This window comes from Mytilus trossulus, chromosome 13 (assembly GCF_036588685.1).
Source record: "Mytilus trossulus isolate FHL-02 chromosome 13, PNRI_Mtr1.1.1.hap1, whole genome shotgun sequence".
Classification (NCBI taxonomy): Eukaryota; Metazoa; Mollusca; class Bivalvia; order Mytilida; family Mytilidae; genus Mytilus; species Mytilus trossulus.
This window is the reverse complement of record NC_086385.1, coordinates 15787250-15804234: the sequence shown is the minus strand read 5'-3', so window position 1 is coordinate 15804234 and position 16985 is coordinate 15787250. Positions and strand designations below refer to the sequence as shown.

General features: G+C 30.4%; 1 protein-coding gene across 1 annotated transcript; it reads left to right on the top strand.

Moving 5' to 3' along the window:
- Positions 1–1306: 1306 nt before the first annotated feature.
- LOC134694648 (uncharacterized) lies at positions 1307–15791 on the top strand. The gene is made up of 5 exons (XM_063555688.1): positions 1307–1422; positions 2964–5766; positions 6609–6652; positions 7371–7539; positions 9843–15791. Exons 2-5 carry the CDS (start codon positions 3018–3020, stop codon positions 10160–10162), a joined length of 3282 nt encoding a protein of 1093 aa, XP_063411758.1. The 5' UTR covers positions 1307–1422; positions 2964–3017; the 3' UTR covers positions 10163–15791.
- Positions 15792–16985: the final 1194 nt, after the last annotated feature.

Below are 16985 nucleotides of genomic sequence, written 5' to 3'. Positions count from 1 at the left end.
ACCCTTTTATCGCCAACATGGCCACAAAATTAAACTAATGTTATGTTTTTCACAATATATATGATTGTTTCACTATAGCATTATAAAAAAAAATGTAACCCACCGCCGACTACAATTAATAATAAATACTGGACTCCGTCTTAGTGCATGCTTTGCACGATGCTTCCGAACTTTTTGAACTTTATAAACAAGTTTTATAAATTACAACAGTCAATAACATCTGGGAACAGTATATATATATTAAAGTATTCCATATATCAATTAATTGTGCTTCGCAGAATGCTATAAAATTTTGAACATTATTAAACAACGAACTCTAAAAAAAAAATGGTTTTCCAATTTGGGACAAACAGAAGATTTTATGAAATAAAAGTATGAAATGAATTGTTTTACAAAATATAATAATAAAGTGAATTCATAAGTCTTAGGTGCGCGGACTGCAATATCAAACGTTGTTTAAAACTGAGTTCAAAATTTCGAAGCTTTTTGCAAAGATTACTTCTGAAGCCATTTTTGTACGAAATTTTCAAACTTCAATTGTATCAAAACTACAGATATAATCAAATGAATAATAGAGATAGGCCATTTAGTGCATATACCAAGGATAAACTTGATGGAAAGCATAATTATTTACTGTTTCATTGCATTTACTATAGAAAAAGAGTATTTTTGGGCAAATAAACCAAGATTTTTATTGCCGCGGAAAATCTACAGCCTTTAATACAGAGATTTTTGTTATAAAATTTGAAACATAAATTTTTCACTTGCTTTTCTATGATGTGCTAGTGTTTATTTTCCACAAAAAGTTCTAACCAACCTGTAAATACCAAAATACCTCGTGCTGAGTCACTAAAGTCGAGCGCGCCCTAAAAAATGTACTTTGATTTGGTCCATAATTTTATTAGTTTTAACCAATAACTACATTAATAAACTTGTTTTTTAAGGACATCAATGCTAGCACTGCATGCAATAATCCTTTATCTATCAGTCATCAAATTGCCAAATATAAGAGTACAAAGATAAAGGCTGTGGATTTTCTATAAAATTTCCATATGTTTAGCAATGAATCAACACAAGGTTGTAATCCTTAAGATTTAGGTGTGAGGACTGGTTTTCATTATTTTGATATTATTAACTGTATTCAAATTTGTTGACTGTATTACGTGAATGATTTGTTTTTAAAATAGTTAATAAAATTTCTTTGCGCTATATATTTGGGTTTAACAGTTTAAAGTCACATCCATTGCCCGTGAAAATCGTTTTGTTTGTAAATCTAGTTTATGTAATCATCCAATCAATATAAATTAGCACTTCCTGTTTTTGATAATCAAAGCAAACTGTTGAGTATGAAGGAATTTAATGTATTTTCTGTTAAAATGATAACTATGACAGTATTCGGTTGTCTCCAATATGCTTCAAATGGTGAGAATACACTAAAATAAATTCAATTGCAAACGGATTTCCTCCATTCGACCACTTACCTAGAAAATCGATCACAAGACAGCGTAAATCTGTAAATTATTGACGTACATGTCTGTTTCTATGATCTTCTATTTATAACTGCTCTAAGGATGTGTAGAGTAATAGCTACGAAAACCTACACTGTACACACACACGCGAGTACTAAAAAGAAATCGAAAGATAAATATTCCTATTTGGACTTCCCTGAGTCTAAAACATGTAGGTAATGTCATTATGAACTAGATATTTAAATTACAAAGAACTACAGATGGGATATGGTTTCCTGATAAAAAAATTATTTGAATACTGCTGCACACCTACAATTCTTAAAGGAATTATAACATATATGGGAGTTCGAAACTTCAAAGTATTTAAAAAAAAAAAATCTGCTTCATTTTCTGAATCTGAATTTCATAGAGTTGTGCTTGTAATTCCACTCATTCGTTAACTCTCTCTGTCTGTTAAGTCCACCCTTAACTTATGTGTGCTTCTTTCCTGAAATGTTTCACCTGCTCTATTATCATAACCTTCAAGAAAACCCTATTATTTCTTCAGGTCTAAATCAAAGGGAGATAACTCAATTTTAAAAACTATATAGAAAGCCAAAATAAATGTAACAAATTTTTTTTTTTTAATTTTAAAGATCCTTTACTGACTATCATCATGATCACAGATGTTCAAGTAATATTTTGACTATATTAGAGAAAATGTCTGACATGTAGCCACTTTGAACTATGCAGAAAAGTGATTGCTGTATGATGTAAATAATTAAAGTGTTGCAAAATCTCTGGTCAAGTGTTGCAGATTCTGCAAAAGTGATCAGGTCTATTGTAAAAAGAAAGTAAAATAACAAATATGCTGGACTTCAAGGAAAATTCAAAACTGAAAGATAAAATTGAGAAAGGAAATGGGGAATGTGTCAAAGCGACAACAACCTGATCGATCATGACCATAAAGAAGACAACAACCGAAGACCATTAATGAAAAGCTCAAACACATGTCAATTGAATTGCAAATGAATGGGAAAAAAAGAAGTTTATTGCTACCTTTGATAGTTTAAACAAAATAGTGCACGGAAGTGACCATTCTTTAGATCCTATCCCGTTTATATCAAGCAAAGTTATACTTATGTAACTTAAGATATTCAAGTTACAGTATGATGTTTGTTTGAATTACTGTACTATTTCATTCATTAGAATTTTCAAAAGCAATTCATAGTGTATGAATCTGTGATAAAAATAAGTTTATCTTCAAATAAACAATTATGAACAAAGGAAGATAACTCCAACTCAAATTTATAATTTGCCTAGCTACATGTACATGTACATTTTGTAATTACAATTTCAAATTTTTATTTCAAATTCACTAAAAAATAAAGCAATCTTTACCATTTAGTGCTCACAAAATGCAAGCACTTTGATACTCGCATGTATGAATATAATCTTCCTTCCAAGGTAATTGTAGTAGTAATGGGTAATTTCATTTTATTTGTTTATTCACAGGTTTTCCTATGAAGAGTTAAGTTAAGTTGTCTAAAATGAACTTAAGAATAAGAAATGGAGCAACATAAACAAAAATCTCAAACCTTGCCACCAGGTGTCTCCCCAGGCAAAGCATTGCCTGCCTCAAATGGTGGTCTGTTCCGAAGACTCAGACGCAGGTTTCGGTTACGGAGTAAAGGATATGAGTTTGGGATACCAGAAGATGATAGTGTACAAGGTGTCTCTTTTAGACGTAGAAGTGATGAATATTCGTCAAAATCGGAGCGAGATAAACAAACTGAGATTGCAAGAACTCATTCAGAGAGACTTGCTGAGAAACCAATTATCACTGTTATGAACCAGGGAAATAAGAAAAAAAGAAATAAGACAGACGTTCCAATGGTAAATGGAAATGGGATATTTGAATTTGATAAATCAATGAACCGTAGCTTTGAGGAAGATAACACTGTGGAAAACAATTTTTTAGTAGCAGACGACGAAGCTATTGATTTGGATAACACTATCATGGAAAAGGATGAGATATTTATAGAACCTGATCCAGGCTACGAAACACTAGACGAAGTTCGTCGGAAAATGAAACTCCACCAGATGGCTGAAAGTATGGTTGTAAGATCTTCAAATAACCCCATTGAGGACAATTTTGAAAGAGAAAGTAACCTGAGGGTTAGTCAGCATCGGAGAACTCAGTCATCTGGAACAGCAGAAAATTATTTTCGGTCAAATGATCTGATAGGACTTGATCCAAACAGAGACAGCGGAATAGCAAGTCCAAGGGTTGATGTAAGTCCAGACTGTTTTCAAGCATCTTCTTGTGTGAGTGATATCAATTTGACAGGGTCAATGTCAAGGTCACAGAGACCCTTTACAATCTGTGGAAATTCCCCAAATTTAACTCGAATAGGGAGTTGTCCTATAAAAAATGAGAACATGAATATTCATGAGGAAGGCATGTCAAATGATAATCATGGGATTTGTAATTCTGATACTTGTTTGTGTAAGTATAGTGGCACTGGTGATCTCTACGCAAACCCAAAAATTTTATTTCGTAAAAGATCTCAAAAAAAGGGAACGTCACAGACGTTATCATTATCAGATAAACAAAGTTTTGAAAATAGCATGGATATTCCTAATAAAGCAATGTCTCCAGAGGAAGGACCACCTCTACCTGCAAGAAAATATAGCATGTATGATGATCTGAAAACTCCTGATTCTTTAAAGAGCTACAGTGACGAAATCCAAAGTCGTGAAAATGTTTTAATGACAAAATTAGAGACTGCTGTCAATGATGGAAATTTGAAAGACATGGACTTATCTAGAGAAAACAAAAATGTTCATAATCAAGGTTTGAAGCATGTGAAAGTCGATAACATAAAAAACTGTATTGAAGACAGTGCTATATCATTAACGGATAATGCCGGAGAAGATTGTCATTGTAGCCATAGTAATGTAATTGAAGATAATAAAAATTTTAAATCTAATACAAATGGCTTTAGTGAGTATGATTCAGTTACTGAAAGTGAAAATAGTGAAAATGCTGACTCATCAAAATGTGAAAATGAAAGTACATCTTGCATATCAGATACATGCCGTAGTCTGTCTGTATCTATTAGCTCAAGTGATACAGTCAAATTTGTAGTTCTTGACTCACCATTATCAACAGAAGGGGAGAGCATTCCGGAGGAATTAGAAATCTTACACATATCTGAAGAAGATGAGGGATACGCAGAGGTCAAGGACGTAGAGATGATTAAAAGAAAGGACAAGGTTGACGATGTTAAGGAAAGGGAAGTAAGATTAGGCTGGATATCAGAGGGATTAGAGAACTCATGTACAGATTGTGGTAAAATGTCAAAATATAGTGCTAATGTAGTAAGTGAAAACTTAAACAGTTGCTATAACAACTATAATGTCGATAATACGGGAAATAGTGCTAAAATGATTGATTATGCAAAAGACAATCAATCAGGACAAAATTCTGTGTCTGATAATGAAAAAAGCAAACCACCCGTAGAGTTTGAGAGCTATGCATCAGTGAGAAGGAACCTTGATTGTGAAGACAGTTTGTCAAAGAACGAAAGCATACAAAACGAAGGCTTTATTGAAGGTGCAACAGGTTTTGGTGGCACAGATATCCGCCAAAAAATAAATTTAGATTTTGAAAGTGATTTTTATGATAAATGTGAGAATGAAGGTAATCCTAAAAAGAATTTTGTGCCAACTCCAGAAACTTCTCAAACACAGTATTTTAGTGATTCACGATTTGAATATAGGGCATTTGGTAATCATCATAGGAAAAGTTCTACATTAGATTCCGTCAGCTCATTCGCAGAAAGTGACGATAATTCTAGTATTCGCTCATCTGAGGTTCTCAGTGATATTCATGTTATGTCATATGAAGATGATGCAGATGCAATTTTAGAAAGCCTTGTGAGTAGACGGAGTTCGTTTGCCGATGAATTGGACAGTGATTCAAATGGAGTGAACGAGGGAGCATGTGCAGAGCCAAGTTCAGAATTCGAAGGTCATGATCAGGGTTCACAAAATCAAATGTCTAATCTCCAAAGACTTCCTGACTTTTATTACGACGATTCAGAACCCATTCACATGACAATAGCTGAGTTGTATCACCAAAAAAATGATTCTGATGTTACTATGGTGACAAACACTGCAGAAGTGACAGAAAGGGACCAGAATGGAAATGTTGACTCTGTGAGTCCATCTGTCCCCCCAGTATTGAGACAAAGGTCTGTAGACATTGATAGTAGACCACCTGCAGTTGTACCAAGATTACACAAAGAAATAGGTAAATGTTTTAAGTACAATTTTTTTGTTTGTGGATTGATTACGTTGTTTTCCAATTTTTTACAAAGATGTACAACTTGTACAAGACTATAAAACATTTAAATAGATGTAGATATATAGATGTACATGTGGTATGATTGCCAATGTGACAACTCTCCATCTAACATGTCTAAGTAACAATTTATAAAAGTAAACCATTAATTAAAGGTCAAAGTATGGCCTTCAACATGGAGCCTTGGCTCACACCGAACAGCAAGCTATAGAGGCCCGAAAAATTACTATACATGTAGTAAAACCATTTATCATGTTTATACACAATGTACACTGTATATTATGCTGAAAAATGGAATTATAAAATGAATATTTCAAAAGGTTCCACAGAATCCATATAGAATAAGGGCAGATAATTCAATGACATCTAGTAAAAAAGGATTGAAAAAGAAGACAAACACAAGTACTGCAGTCTATGACACACATAATGCATAATGATATATTTATGCTATCACTGACCATATATGATATATTTAATAGTCTATTAATGGCATTGGGCACTTACATTTTAATTAGAGATAAAATAAATCATAGCCATGATAGCAGTTAGTGTTCTTCAATGTTGTGGCCTATTTGCACTTGTGCAGCATAAAGCCATTGTCAATCAATTATGAAATGAAAATGAGAATGGAAATGGGGGAATACGTCAAAGAGACAACAACCAAACCAAAGAGCAGACAACAAAAGAAAGACATCAATTGGTCTTAAATGTCTGCTATAATTATCTTTTAATGATACTTTAGATAGATCTACAGTAAAAGTGAAATTACACAAAATGTTTGTCTTTTTCAGGCTATAGACAAGATTTTATGGAAAGTATGCAACAGTTGAAAGATGTAAGTCATTTAACATGTGTAAAACTACATTTCAGCTAGGTCAGATCATGCAGATAGAAATCTACCTTAGGCAAATTAAAAGCAATACATTTTATTTTGAGTTGAAAACATATGTATACAATTATAGTCTTTAACTATTTGAATATTCAAAATTGAGTTGCTATTGCCTATATGAACCATACAAGCATGATGAAACAGATCAAAGTTCATCTTTTATTTCATACATGTATTTGAAATCAATTGAAGTGTAATTTGTAACGTGTACATGTATATGTGCACTTGCATAAGGTTGAATTATATCTGATACAGCTCATTTATAAAAGTTGGCCTTAGATAATCATGAACATGATGAAGAAAAGAATATATATATTGATTATACAGGTACAAATACATGTACAATGAAAAAAACATATGAATGACACATATGACAGACACCATTATAATTTATACTAAGAACAAGAAATTGAGAAGGTTTAAAAAGCATAGATATATACATTGAAATAAAACAAGAGACAGAAAATACCAAGAGACAATCAGAATTTCTAAGTCAAAGGAAAAACAAAAAAGAACATGCATATGACAAATAGTCTACAAATAAAACACAAAAGGAAAAAAACCCAGAGCAAGCAAAACCTTGCTAAAAACCATGGTGTGACTTTTCTGAAGTTGGACAGTCTTGTTTAACATGTTTTATCAGTATTGCTAATTATAAATTTAGTGTGGTTGGTATTGGGGTCCATTAAGCTGGGAAGAGGCTGAGATAAAGCTGATAGATAAACCGGATGGATCTTTCTTAGTGCGTGACAGCTCTGATGACAGATATATTCTGAGTTTGTCCTTCAACATGCAAGGTCGTGTACACCACACAAGAATTGAACATCATAAAGGTAGGTTGAAATGTTGGGTAATTCTTTAATTACTGTAATTTAACTTATTTTCGTGGATACTTTAGTTCCCTTCTAGCCCTTACTAGCGCTTTTCACGACGATTTAGTTTCACGATTTTCAAATTTGTTTTATGTAGTTAAATAAGGAAATATCCGTGTTTTACATATTTGTGATGATTTATATTCACATTAATTTTGCTACTTGCAAAGTCACTAAAATAAATGGCTCTTGAAAATTAGTTGGTTTACATTATCCATAGTTGCACTAATAAGATTCACTGAATGTTTGTTGTATATGTTACAGTAAATAGGTGAAATTAGGAATTACACGTAATTACTAAACATTTCAGTAAATACCTGTAATTACTAGCCAATTTAGTAATTACATGTATTTACTAGTTGTTTCAGTGATTACTGGTAATTACTGATTTTTTTGGTCATTTTTACAGCTATTTACTAACTTGATTTTTGGTTTTAAACTTAAAAACATAACTCATGATACCAAATAAGAAAGAAAAGGGGTAGGGATTTTAAGGGAGCTTACTTGAGGATGTAGGAATATAAGGCACATCAAAAGTGCATACTCTTTAGTGTTTGTGAATTGAAACTGGAAAATTGTTGTTTTATAGGTCTTGAAACTCCGTAAATATATGCATACAAGACAATGATATCAATCCAAAATTGATTTTCATAATTTTGTTAAACTAAAATCTCAATCATGGTTTAAAACTTTAAAGTAACTATCTTCAAATATCTTGGATTTCTATCAAACTTGGACAGAAGCTAAATGTTTATGATCATAAGATAATATCCGAAAGTAAAGATTGTAAACAAATCCTTTTTTTCCTATATTACTTATAAACCTGATAAATGGACTAGTTTTTTCCCCAGTTAACATTACATACACTCTGCAGTTAAAGTTTTTAAAACATTAAATTTTATAAACCATCCTGGATTTTTACCCAATTTTGACAGAAGCTTCTTATAGTACTAGTCAAAAGATAGTATCAAGAGGAAAATTTTAATATTTTTTCCTCATTTTTGTTGAGCCTGTGATTAATAGCAAAAGTAGGCGAGACTATTTGTTCTGCAAAACCCTTACAATTTTAATAGCTTAATACATCGATAACCCATCTTCAGGTAGGGGTGAATTAAAGGTCACATGAATACATATTCAATGAGGTCCAAATATTCACTCACAAGTGCACAACTCATCAACCTTATTTCTCAGCTAATTTAACAAAATATAACTAGATTGGCTACTAACAGTGAATTATAATATCACTATATCATTTTTATTAATGATTTAACAACAACAAAAAAATATTTATTTTTTTATATCTCGAAGCTAATGCACATAACAGTTCATTCCAGTTGTTAACCTTCACAACGTTATCTGATCTTTATAAGGTAATAAGTCTAAATATTCTTCAAACTCAAAGTTTTTTTGAAAAAAGTTAAAACATAATGCTTTGGGACTGGGAGAATTTTCCATGTCTGCTGAAATTGGTCAAAAATTATCTGTATAATGCTTAACTTTAACCATTTTGGATTAAAACTTAAGTTACTCTGATTTAAACAAATATTTGAAAGTCTATATTTATTCAAGATATTTTGAATACAAATCAACCATTCAATATTTTAAGAGTGCTAACTGATCTTCTAGTTAGTATTTCCATAACTTTTGATCATCTGACCATAATACAACATTGTTTTAGCAGTCAGTAAATAGGTGTAAAAACTCATTTTAAAATTAGTAATTACTGGTAATAACTGGGTCGTTTCAGGAATTACTTGTATTAACTAAGTGCACCGGGAATTACATGTACCTGTAATTCCTAAATTTTAGTAATTACATGTAATTCCTAATTTCACCTATTTACTGTAACATATACATGTACAATGATGTAGCCGTTCCATGAAACCGATGGACCACAAATGGAAAACCCAGAATAGAACTGACTCACTGGGACTTGACCATGAAGATTGCACTTTCACTTATGGTTAAATCAAGTTGTTTTTTCAGAGATGAGCTTGGCAAAAAAAGATTTTTTTCAGAAATTGTAAGGCTTAGCCAAAAAAGTCTTAGATAAACCACTGGATGTAAATAGTTATTTAACACATGTTTAATGGGAAAATGTAACTAAAAAATCATTAGAATTTGTCATCTGATGATAGTAAAATAAAACTTTTTAGAGGTTTTATAATTAGTATTTAATCATGACATATAACAAAAGTACATGTATGTGTATATTGTCACATCAGAAATATGAATTACATAAGTATCCTTTTGTTTTATTTTAGGAAAATTCAGCTTTTGGTCACAACCAGACACACATGGGAAGTCAACCATTAAACAATTCATAGAACAATGTGTCCAGAATTCTCGAAATGGACAGTTTCTTTACTTTGTAAGGCCCTCCGGTCCAGGAGCACCTCCAATGCCAGTTCACCTTCTCCACCCAGTGTCCAGATTCAAACAGATGCAGTCGTTGCAGCATTCTTGCCGATTTAAGATTCTACAAATTGTTCGTCGGGATCACATTGACTCGTTGCCGATTCCTACCAGTATAAAGAATTACTTGAAAGAAGCTCAGTACTATGTTGAGTTTCTTGAAGAATAGATTATCAACCAGCCATTAATTTTTTTTTTACTATAGATTCATTATATATTATTTGAGGTACACAATTTTCATGTGTATAAGAAGACCAAGAATTTAAATGTTCTACAAAGTATGCATGTTCTGCTTTAGATTGTATAAAAGGTTTGTTAAGGTGGTACCCAACACCTTTGTTAAAATCAATTTGGCTTGTTTAATTTTCATAAAATTTTGGCAAAGTATTTACTTTGACCCTTTGACAAAAATAAAAACATTTAAAAAAAAATTGAACCAACCAATTAAATCAGAAAAATTACACTGGTTATATAGAGCAGTTTGACAAACACCAATTTTGATCATTGCGATGCTTAATATTACTTTTACATCACGACGTAATTAAAACGTTAAGCTGACTTTACAGAGTTATCTCCCTGTTGGGTTAGGTACCACCTTAAGATTATATACAAGGTTTGTTAAAAGCAAAAACTTAAATATCCAGAAAAACATAAATTTACCTCATTTTTTTTTCATGAGGCATTGTACAGGGTTTTTTCTAAATCTATTTTTTTTTCATAAGGCATTTTAAAGATTCAATACCATTGTTATTTTCTAGTCCTGTAGATTTTTACAGCAAATATACTTGAATGTGTACATGTTTGCAAATTGAACCAAAAAATCAATCTGATCCCTTTGTAAACTATGTACATATTATAATGAAACAAGAGATAGTTTTAAAACCAATCAAATCATAAAATAACAAAGTACAAACAAAAATATTGAACTTACCATGAAACTGGTGGGTTAAACCTGGTTTTATAGCTAGCTTTAGGAAAGGGATCATTTCAAATCCTATTTAAACAGATTTTTGATTACTGAATCTACTTATACATGTAGTATATATAATCCTGCTGTTAAAGATTTTAAAACATATCGCCTTTTTCTGTAATGAAATAAAAAAATATCCTAAAGGCTGTGACATAGATTAATTTGTGATTTCTTAGAATCTTATGAATTCTTGGTAATATTTTTCAAAGCATCATCAAAATGCTGTGATTGGCTAACAATGTCCTAAACTATTAAAATTCAACCAATGGTGTGACATTGTTTTCATTTTGGTGGAAACAAGGAAATTTCCTATGATCCTTAAGATTATTAATCTTTTAGGAGAACGAGAAATATTTTATGAATGGACTGATATTTGAAATGTTTTTACACTAAGATTTTTTTATTTTTTTTAAAACATTTTTGAAAGAGGAAGCAGACTGACAATAAAAGTATGAATAATTCGTAATGGTCAAACTATATCTTAAACATTTGCCACTGTCAGACTATTAATTTACGATGCTGAAAATTTTAAACAAATGATCTCTAAGTAAGTTTTCCAAATAACACAATTGCTTATATGTAAACTACTGTAAATGAGATTTTTTCATGAAGTTTAAATTTGTGGTTTCTAATTAGACCAAACCAGCTAATGATAATGTAATTTTACATTTTTTTTTTAACCTAGTTAATATCCTTCTACATTACTTTACTTATGGACTATAAGCATTTAAAAAACAAAACAATATCTGATGCTAATGCTAAAGAAAAAGTGTAAAATAGTTGGGTTTTAAATTTCATTTTCATGTATAATTATTCAGAGCTTAAAACATGTATACAGAATTGTTATTTTGCTTTCAGGTTTCAAACGATTTCTCTATTTTTAACCAGATTTTTAAACAACAAAGTTGTTAACACATGTTTGCCATTTGGTGCTGTAGGATAATTTCTGCAGTCTTTTCAATGCAATATTAAACATCAGTAACTACTTATTGGTTAACATTTAAATGTATCATATATTTTCATTTTTAACTTCTTTCTCTTTAAAAAGAAATGTTTTCTAAAAAGATTTGTAGCATATTTTCTCATTTTAATCAGTTTTCTCTATAAAAGAAAGAAAGATTTGCTGAAAAGTATTGCAAAAGTATTCCATTTTTTACTACATGTACATTTTGTATGTTTATTTTTACACCAAAAAAAATATCTATGATCACAAATTACTTCCCCTTTATCAATTGTAGAAGAAAAGGGGAGGTAATATAACACAAGTTGATAATTTTAATTTTTGTGCCAAATTAGTACTTAGTTATGCTTTGTTATTTATATATTGTTTATTTTTATTATTATTTAAGTTGACATTTTTTTACACGTTGTAATATAAATTGATGGTGCTTTTTTCATTAATTTCAATCATATGTCATTGCAATGTCATTATTGTATATCTTAGTTGATAAATGTTATTTATTTTGTATGAATGAAAGGTAGTGAAAACCTTATCCAGTTTTCTCCCTTAGTTGTGTTTCATATATGGGAGAAAAAAAGAATTATGTCTCTAAAGAATTTTTATATTAGCTGCATCGGATATAAATCAACCTTATGCAAGTGCACGTATACATGTGCATCTATAAGCTACAACATTAAAAGTTCAATGTAGGATAAAAACTTAATTTACATAGTTTTTTCACTGACCCCTACCCCCTCTTAACTTGGGAAAAATTGATTTACCTATATGGATATATGTAAAATCGATTTTGGATTAACAAAACTTGCAGCAATGTTGACACCCACCCCCAAACTATTTGGTTGAAGTTTTTTTTATCCTACATCGATCTTTTGATGTCGTCCTTAAGACTTTGATTGATTTTTGAACAGTCATATACATGTACAAAATAAAAGATAAATTTGGCCTGTGTTGTAGTGATTTAAAAGCAACGTAATTATCCATCAGTTACAGACTTTTCTTAGAATTTTTTCAAATCGAAAAATTGTTTAACAGATTATTGTTATTCATTGCATGAGGTTGATTTCTGTCCAGTGAGTTCATATGTTATTACCCCCTCGTATTACGCTTGACATCTAAATAACTGATAATTTTATATTCAGCTAGTTGTCAATCTTGAATTGTAGCTTGATCAGACATTTGATTTTTTTCTCTTCAAAATCTGATCCTTGTATGGGAAATGTGTAGTACATGTACTCAAATAATTTTAAATTGTTGGTATTTGTATTTTCCTTAAAATTATGTAAGAGATAAATATTAAAATAATGATTTCATTTTAAATGTGGTTTGAGTCTAACAAAACTGTGTCCCATACCCTCATGTGTTTTATATTGGAACAGCCTTAACTGGTCTTAAGTGTCAAAGGGAGGTAATTTGATGAAATATAGAGCACTGACATATGATAGTCATCGTTTTCATTTTATACACTTATATGTTTCCTGAAATAATTTAAATGAATCATGTGCAGATCTGAATGTATTGATGTTTTGTTCTCATATACAATTGATATTTTCTCCATTAAAGATGCTCTGATAATTCAAACTGTAACTATCCTAGTGAAAGAACGATATTTTTTTTTTATTTTTCAACCCTTCGTCACCAGATTTTTTATCTTCAAAATCGAACTTCATTGTTCATGAAAGTACCTATATGACAAGTAGGTTTTCTTATTCATTTGTGAAATATATGTGGTTTTTTACCCCTTTGTATTTTTATAAAAATCTATTAAACAGAAGCTTTGCTTATAAGAATAGAAAGTAGCAACTGTACAGAAAGGATTTTACAGTTAGAGGGCATGTTGGGAAATTATTAATCCCAAGCATGTTGACTTTTATATTGTAAGAAATGAATTATACATGTTATATAAATATTTTATATACTTGTTTTTGATAAGTGCCATGGAATTGTGTAAAAAATGAAGTTAACTTAAAAAAACATAAATGTAATCAGTTTTGTGTTGTGAATGTACACTTTTGTATTGCTACATTGACTTGTCTTGACTGGGTATGGATTTAATGGTAAGATAAGTTAGAGGGCAAGAAAAGGTCACTTGAATAAGCATCTGTTATATTGAATATACCCAACTTGGTATATATGGAAGCCAGGATGCAAGCTGTCATCTGGGATTTGGGATTTTTAAATTTTTTAAGTTGCAAATTTAAAGGATTTTTTTTATTATCTTCTTTGAAATGTTCTTTAAACAAAACGTTTTAAGATTTATAAAAGTTAAAATCTAAATTTGACAAGGGAAATAGTTTTGCTCTAATGTCTTCATTTAAGGGGGAGATAATTCAATTTGGTGTTTCAAAATCGAAATCGAAAATCATTTGACAATTTTTTTCATTTTTGTCGAGCCTTCGACTTTTGTTGAAAAAGCGAGACTAAGCGATCCTTCATTCCAGCGGCGGCCGCGGCGTCCACAAATATTCACTCTGTGGTTAAAGTTTTTGAAATTTTAATAACTTTCTTAAACTATACTGGATTACTTCCAAACGTGGACAGAAGCTTGTTTATGATCATAAGATAGTATCCAAATTTTGTAAAAATAAAATTCCATTTTTTACGTATTTTACTTATAAATGGACTTAGTTTTTCTGCAGGGAAACATTACATTCACTCTGTGGTTCAAGTTTTTAAAATTTGAATAACTTTCTTAAACTATCCTGGGTTTGTACCAAACTTAGACAGAAGCTAGTTTATGATCAAAAGATAATATGCATAAGGAAATTTTGTAAAAAAATAAATCCATTTTTTCCGTATTTTACTTTTAAATGGACTTAGATTTTCTGCCAGGAAATAACATGTTCACTCTGTGGTTAAATTTAAAAATTAAAAAAAAAAATACTTTCTTTTGCTACTTTTTATTTGTACCAAACTTAGACAGAAGCTTGTTTAAGATCATAAGCTAGTATTTAGAAGGAAATTTTGATAATATTTTGTACCTGTGTATCTGTATTTTACTTATAAATGGACTAAGTTTTCTTCCAGTTAACATTACATACAGTCTGCAGTTAAAGTTTTTAAACATTTATTAGATTCATAAACTATCCTGTATTTTTACTAAACTTGGACAGAAGCTACTTAAAATCAAAAGATAGTTTCAAGAGGAATATTTTTATTGATTTTTTTCCTCATTTTGTTGAGCCTGTGAATTTCAGCAAAAGTAGGCGAGACACTGGGTTCCGCGGAACCCTTACAAATTTTTTCATTACTACATGTATTGAAAAAGCTAGAATCATGGACGAGTTATATTATTTATTTTTTTCTTCTTAAAATAGCAATTCAAAAAAATATTCAAAAAAATATTAGTATCCTCCCCCATTATAAAAAAGGTTCATTCTGTATATATAAGTTTATTTGTTATTTGTAATTCAAATATTTAAACACCTCATCTTCTAGGAATATTCAAGATTTTTTTTTAAAATATGCATTAGAGAACTAATGTGTACTAACTTGTGAAATTTTTCTATATTTGAATTCTTCGATTATTTATTCTATAACAATTATTATTACGGTAATTTAACTTTAATATAATGGAAGAAATTATTTAGATTTTAAATCCCAACCTTTTATATAAGATGCAATTTAAAACTTTGTGATTAAATGTGGGGAATCAATACTTTGATTTAAAATGCTCCCAAAAAATATCTCCAGAATAAGAAATCAGTGTGGCGTGTTAATGTTACATAAGTGCTATTTATAAATAGTAAATGTTGTAGAGTATTATTTGTTGTGTTTTGTTTGTAATTGCTCACCTTAAGAAGGATACTGTTACCATGGTGATCTGCTTGTCATGTTTCATGTGATCACAAAATAAATATAAACACCCATTGTTTTGAGTTCTTGGTTATTATTTTAATTTACTTGTGGAAAAGTCATTCATCCTTGTCACTATAATGTAATTTTATGCGACTATCATACAAGTGAGAGGTTGAGCTAGCTATAATCTAACATTTTCTACATAAGAAAATGCCTGTACCAAGTCAGGAATATGACAGTGGTTTTCCATTCGTTTAAAGTGTTTGAGCATTTGATTTTGCCAATTGATTAGGGACTTTCTGTTTTGAATTTTCCTTGGAGTTTGGTATTTTTTCAATTTTACTTTTTGCACCACATGTCAGTAATACAAAGCCAAATGTGGAATTTACTTCTTTCATAAAAATTAGATGGATTCATCCAACCCAATGTCTAAAAAATATGCAGATATAATAATATGCAAGGAGTTTGCTATAACCATTATCAGTTTTGAACTTCCTATGGGACCAGATTTCTAGCCCCTTGTTGAAAGCCTTGCTGTTTTTTGATGAATAACCTCAATAACAGTGCTATTCCTTTTCTCTTTGTTTTGTCTTGTTTAATATTTTGATGTCCCAGCTGTACATCCCAAAATTGGTTTCTGTTATCTCAACAAAATGCTATGAAATTGCAAATTAACACAATGCTTATTACTTCAAAACACAGATCAAGTTTGAATTTTGATGGTGTCACTTTTCCCCTTCTGGAGTTATGCCCCTTTACAAATGAAAAAGTTGCTGAATTATAAGGTTCCTTTCTCTTACTTTGGTTTGGCTCAACCAAAAGTTATAAAACTTATACACAATGCTCAGTACCACAAAACACAGATCAAGTTATAATTTTGGTGGTGTCATTTGTATTGTTCTAGAGTAATGCTTCTTTACAAATGGAAAAATTACTGAATGTTTTTGTTTCCATTCTTTAACTTTAGTTTCCCTCAACTAAATGTTATTAAACTTGTACACAATGCTTTTACCATAAAACACAAATCAAGTTTGAATTTTTGTCATGAATTTCTTATTTGTTTCATTAAAATAATTAGATAATTGAAGTAAAAGTAATTCAAATAGGAAAAAAAGGTTCATATCAATTATTGGAGAAGTGGAAAAGTGGTTGATTATTAAAACATTTGTAATAGCACCAGCTAAGGGACTTTCTGGAGAATTAAGCTGAAATTGTGCCATTTTCAGGCATTTTCCAAAAAATAAGAGTGATTTTAACTTCAGCATG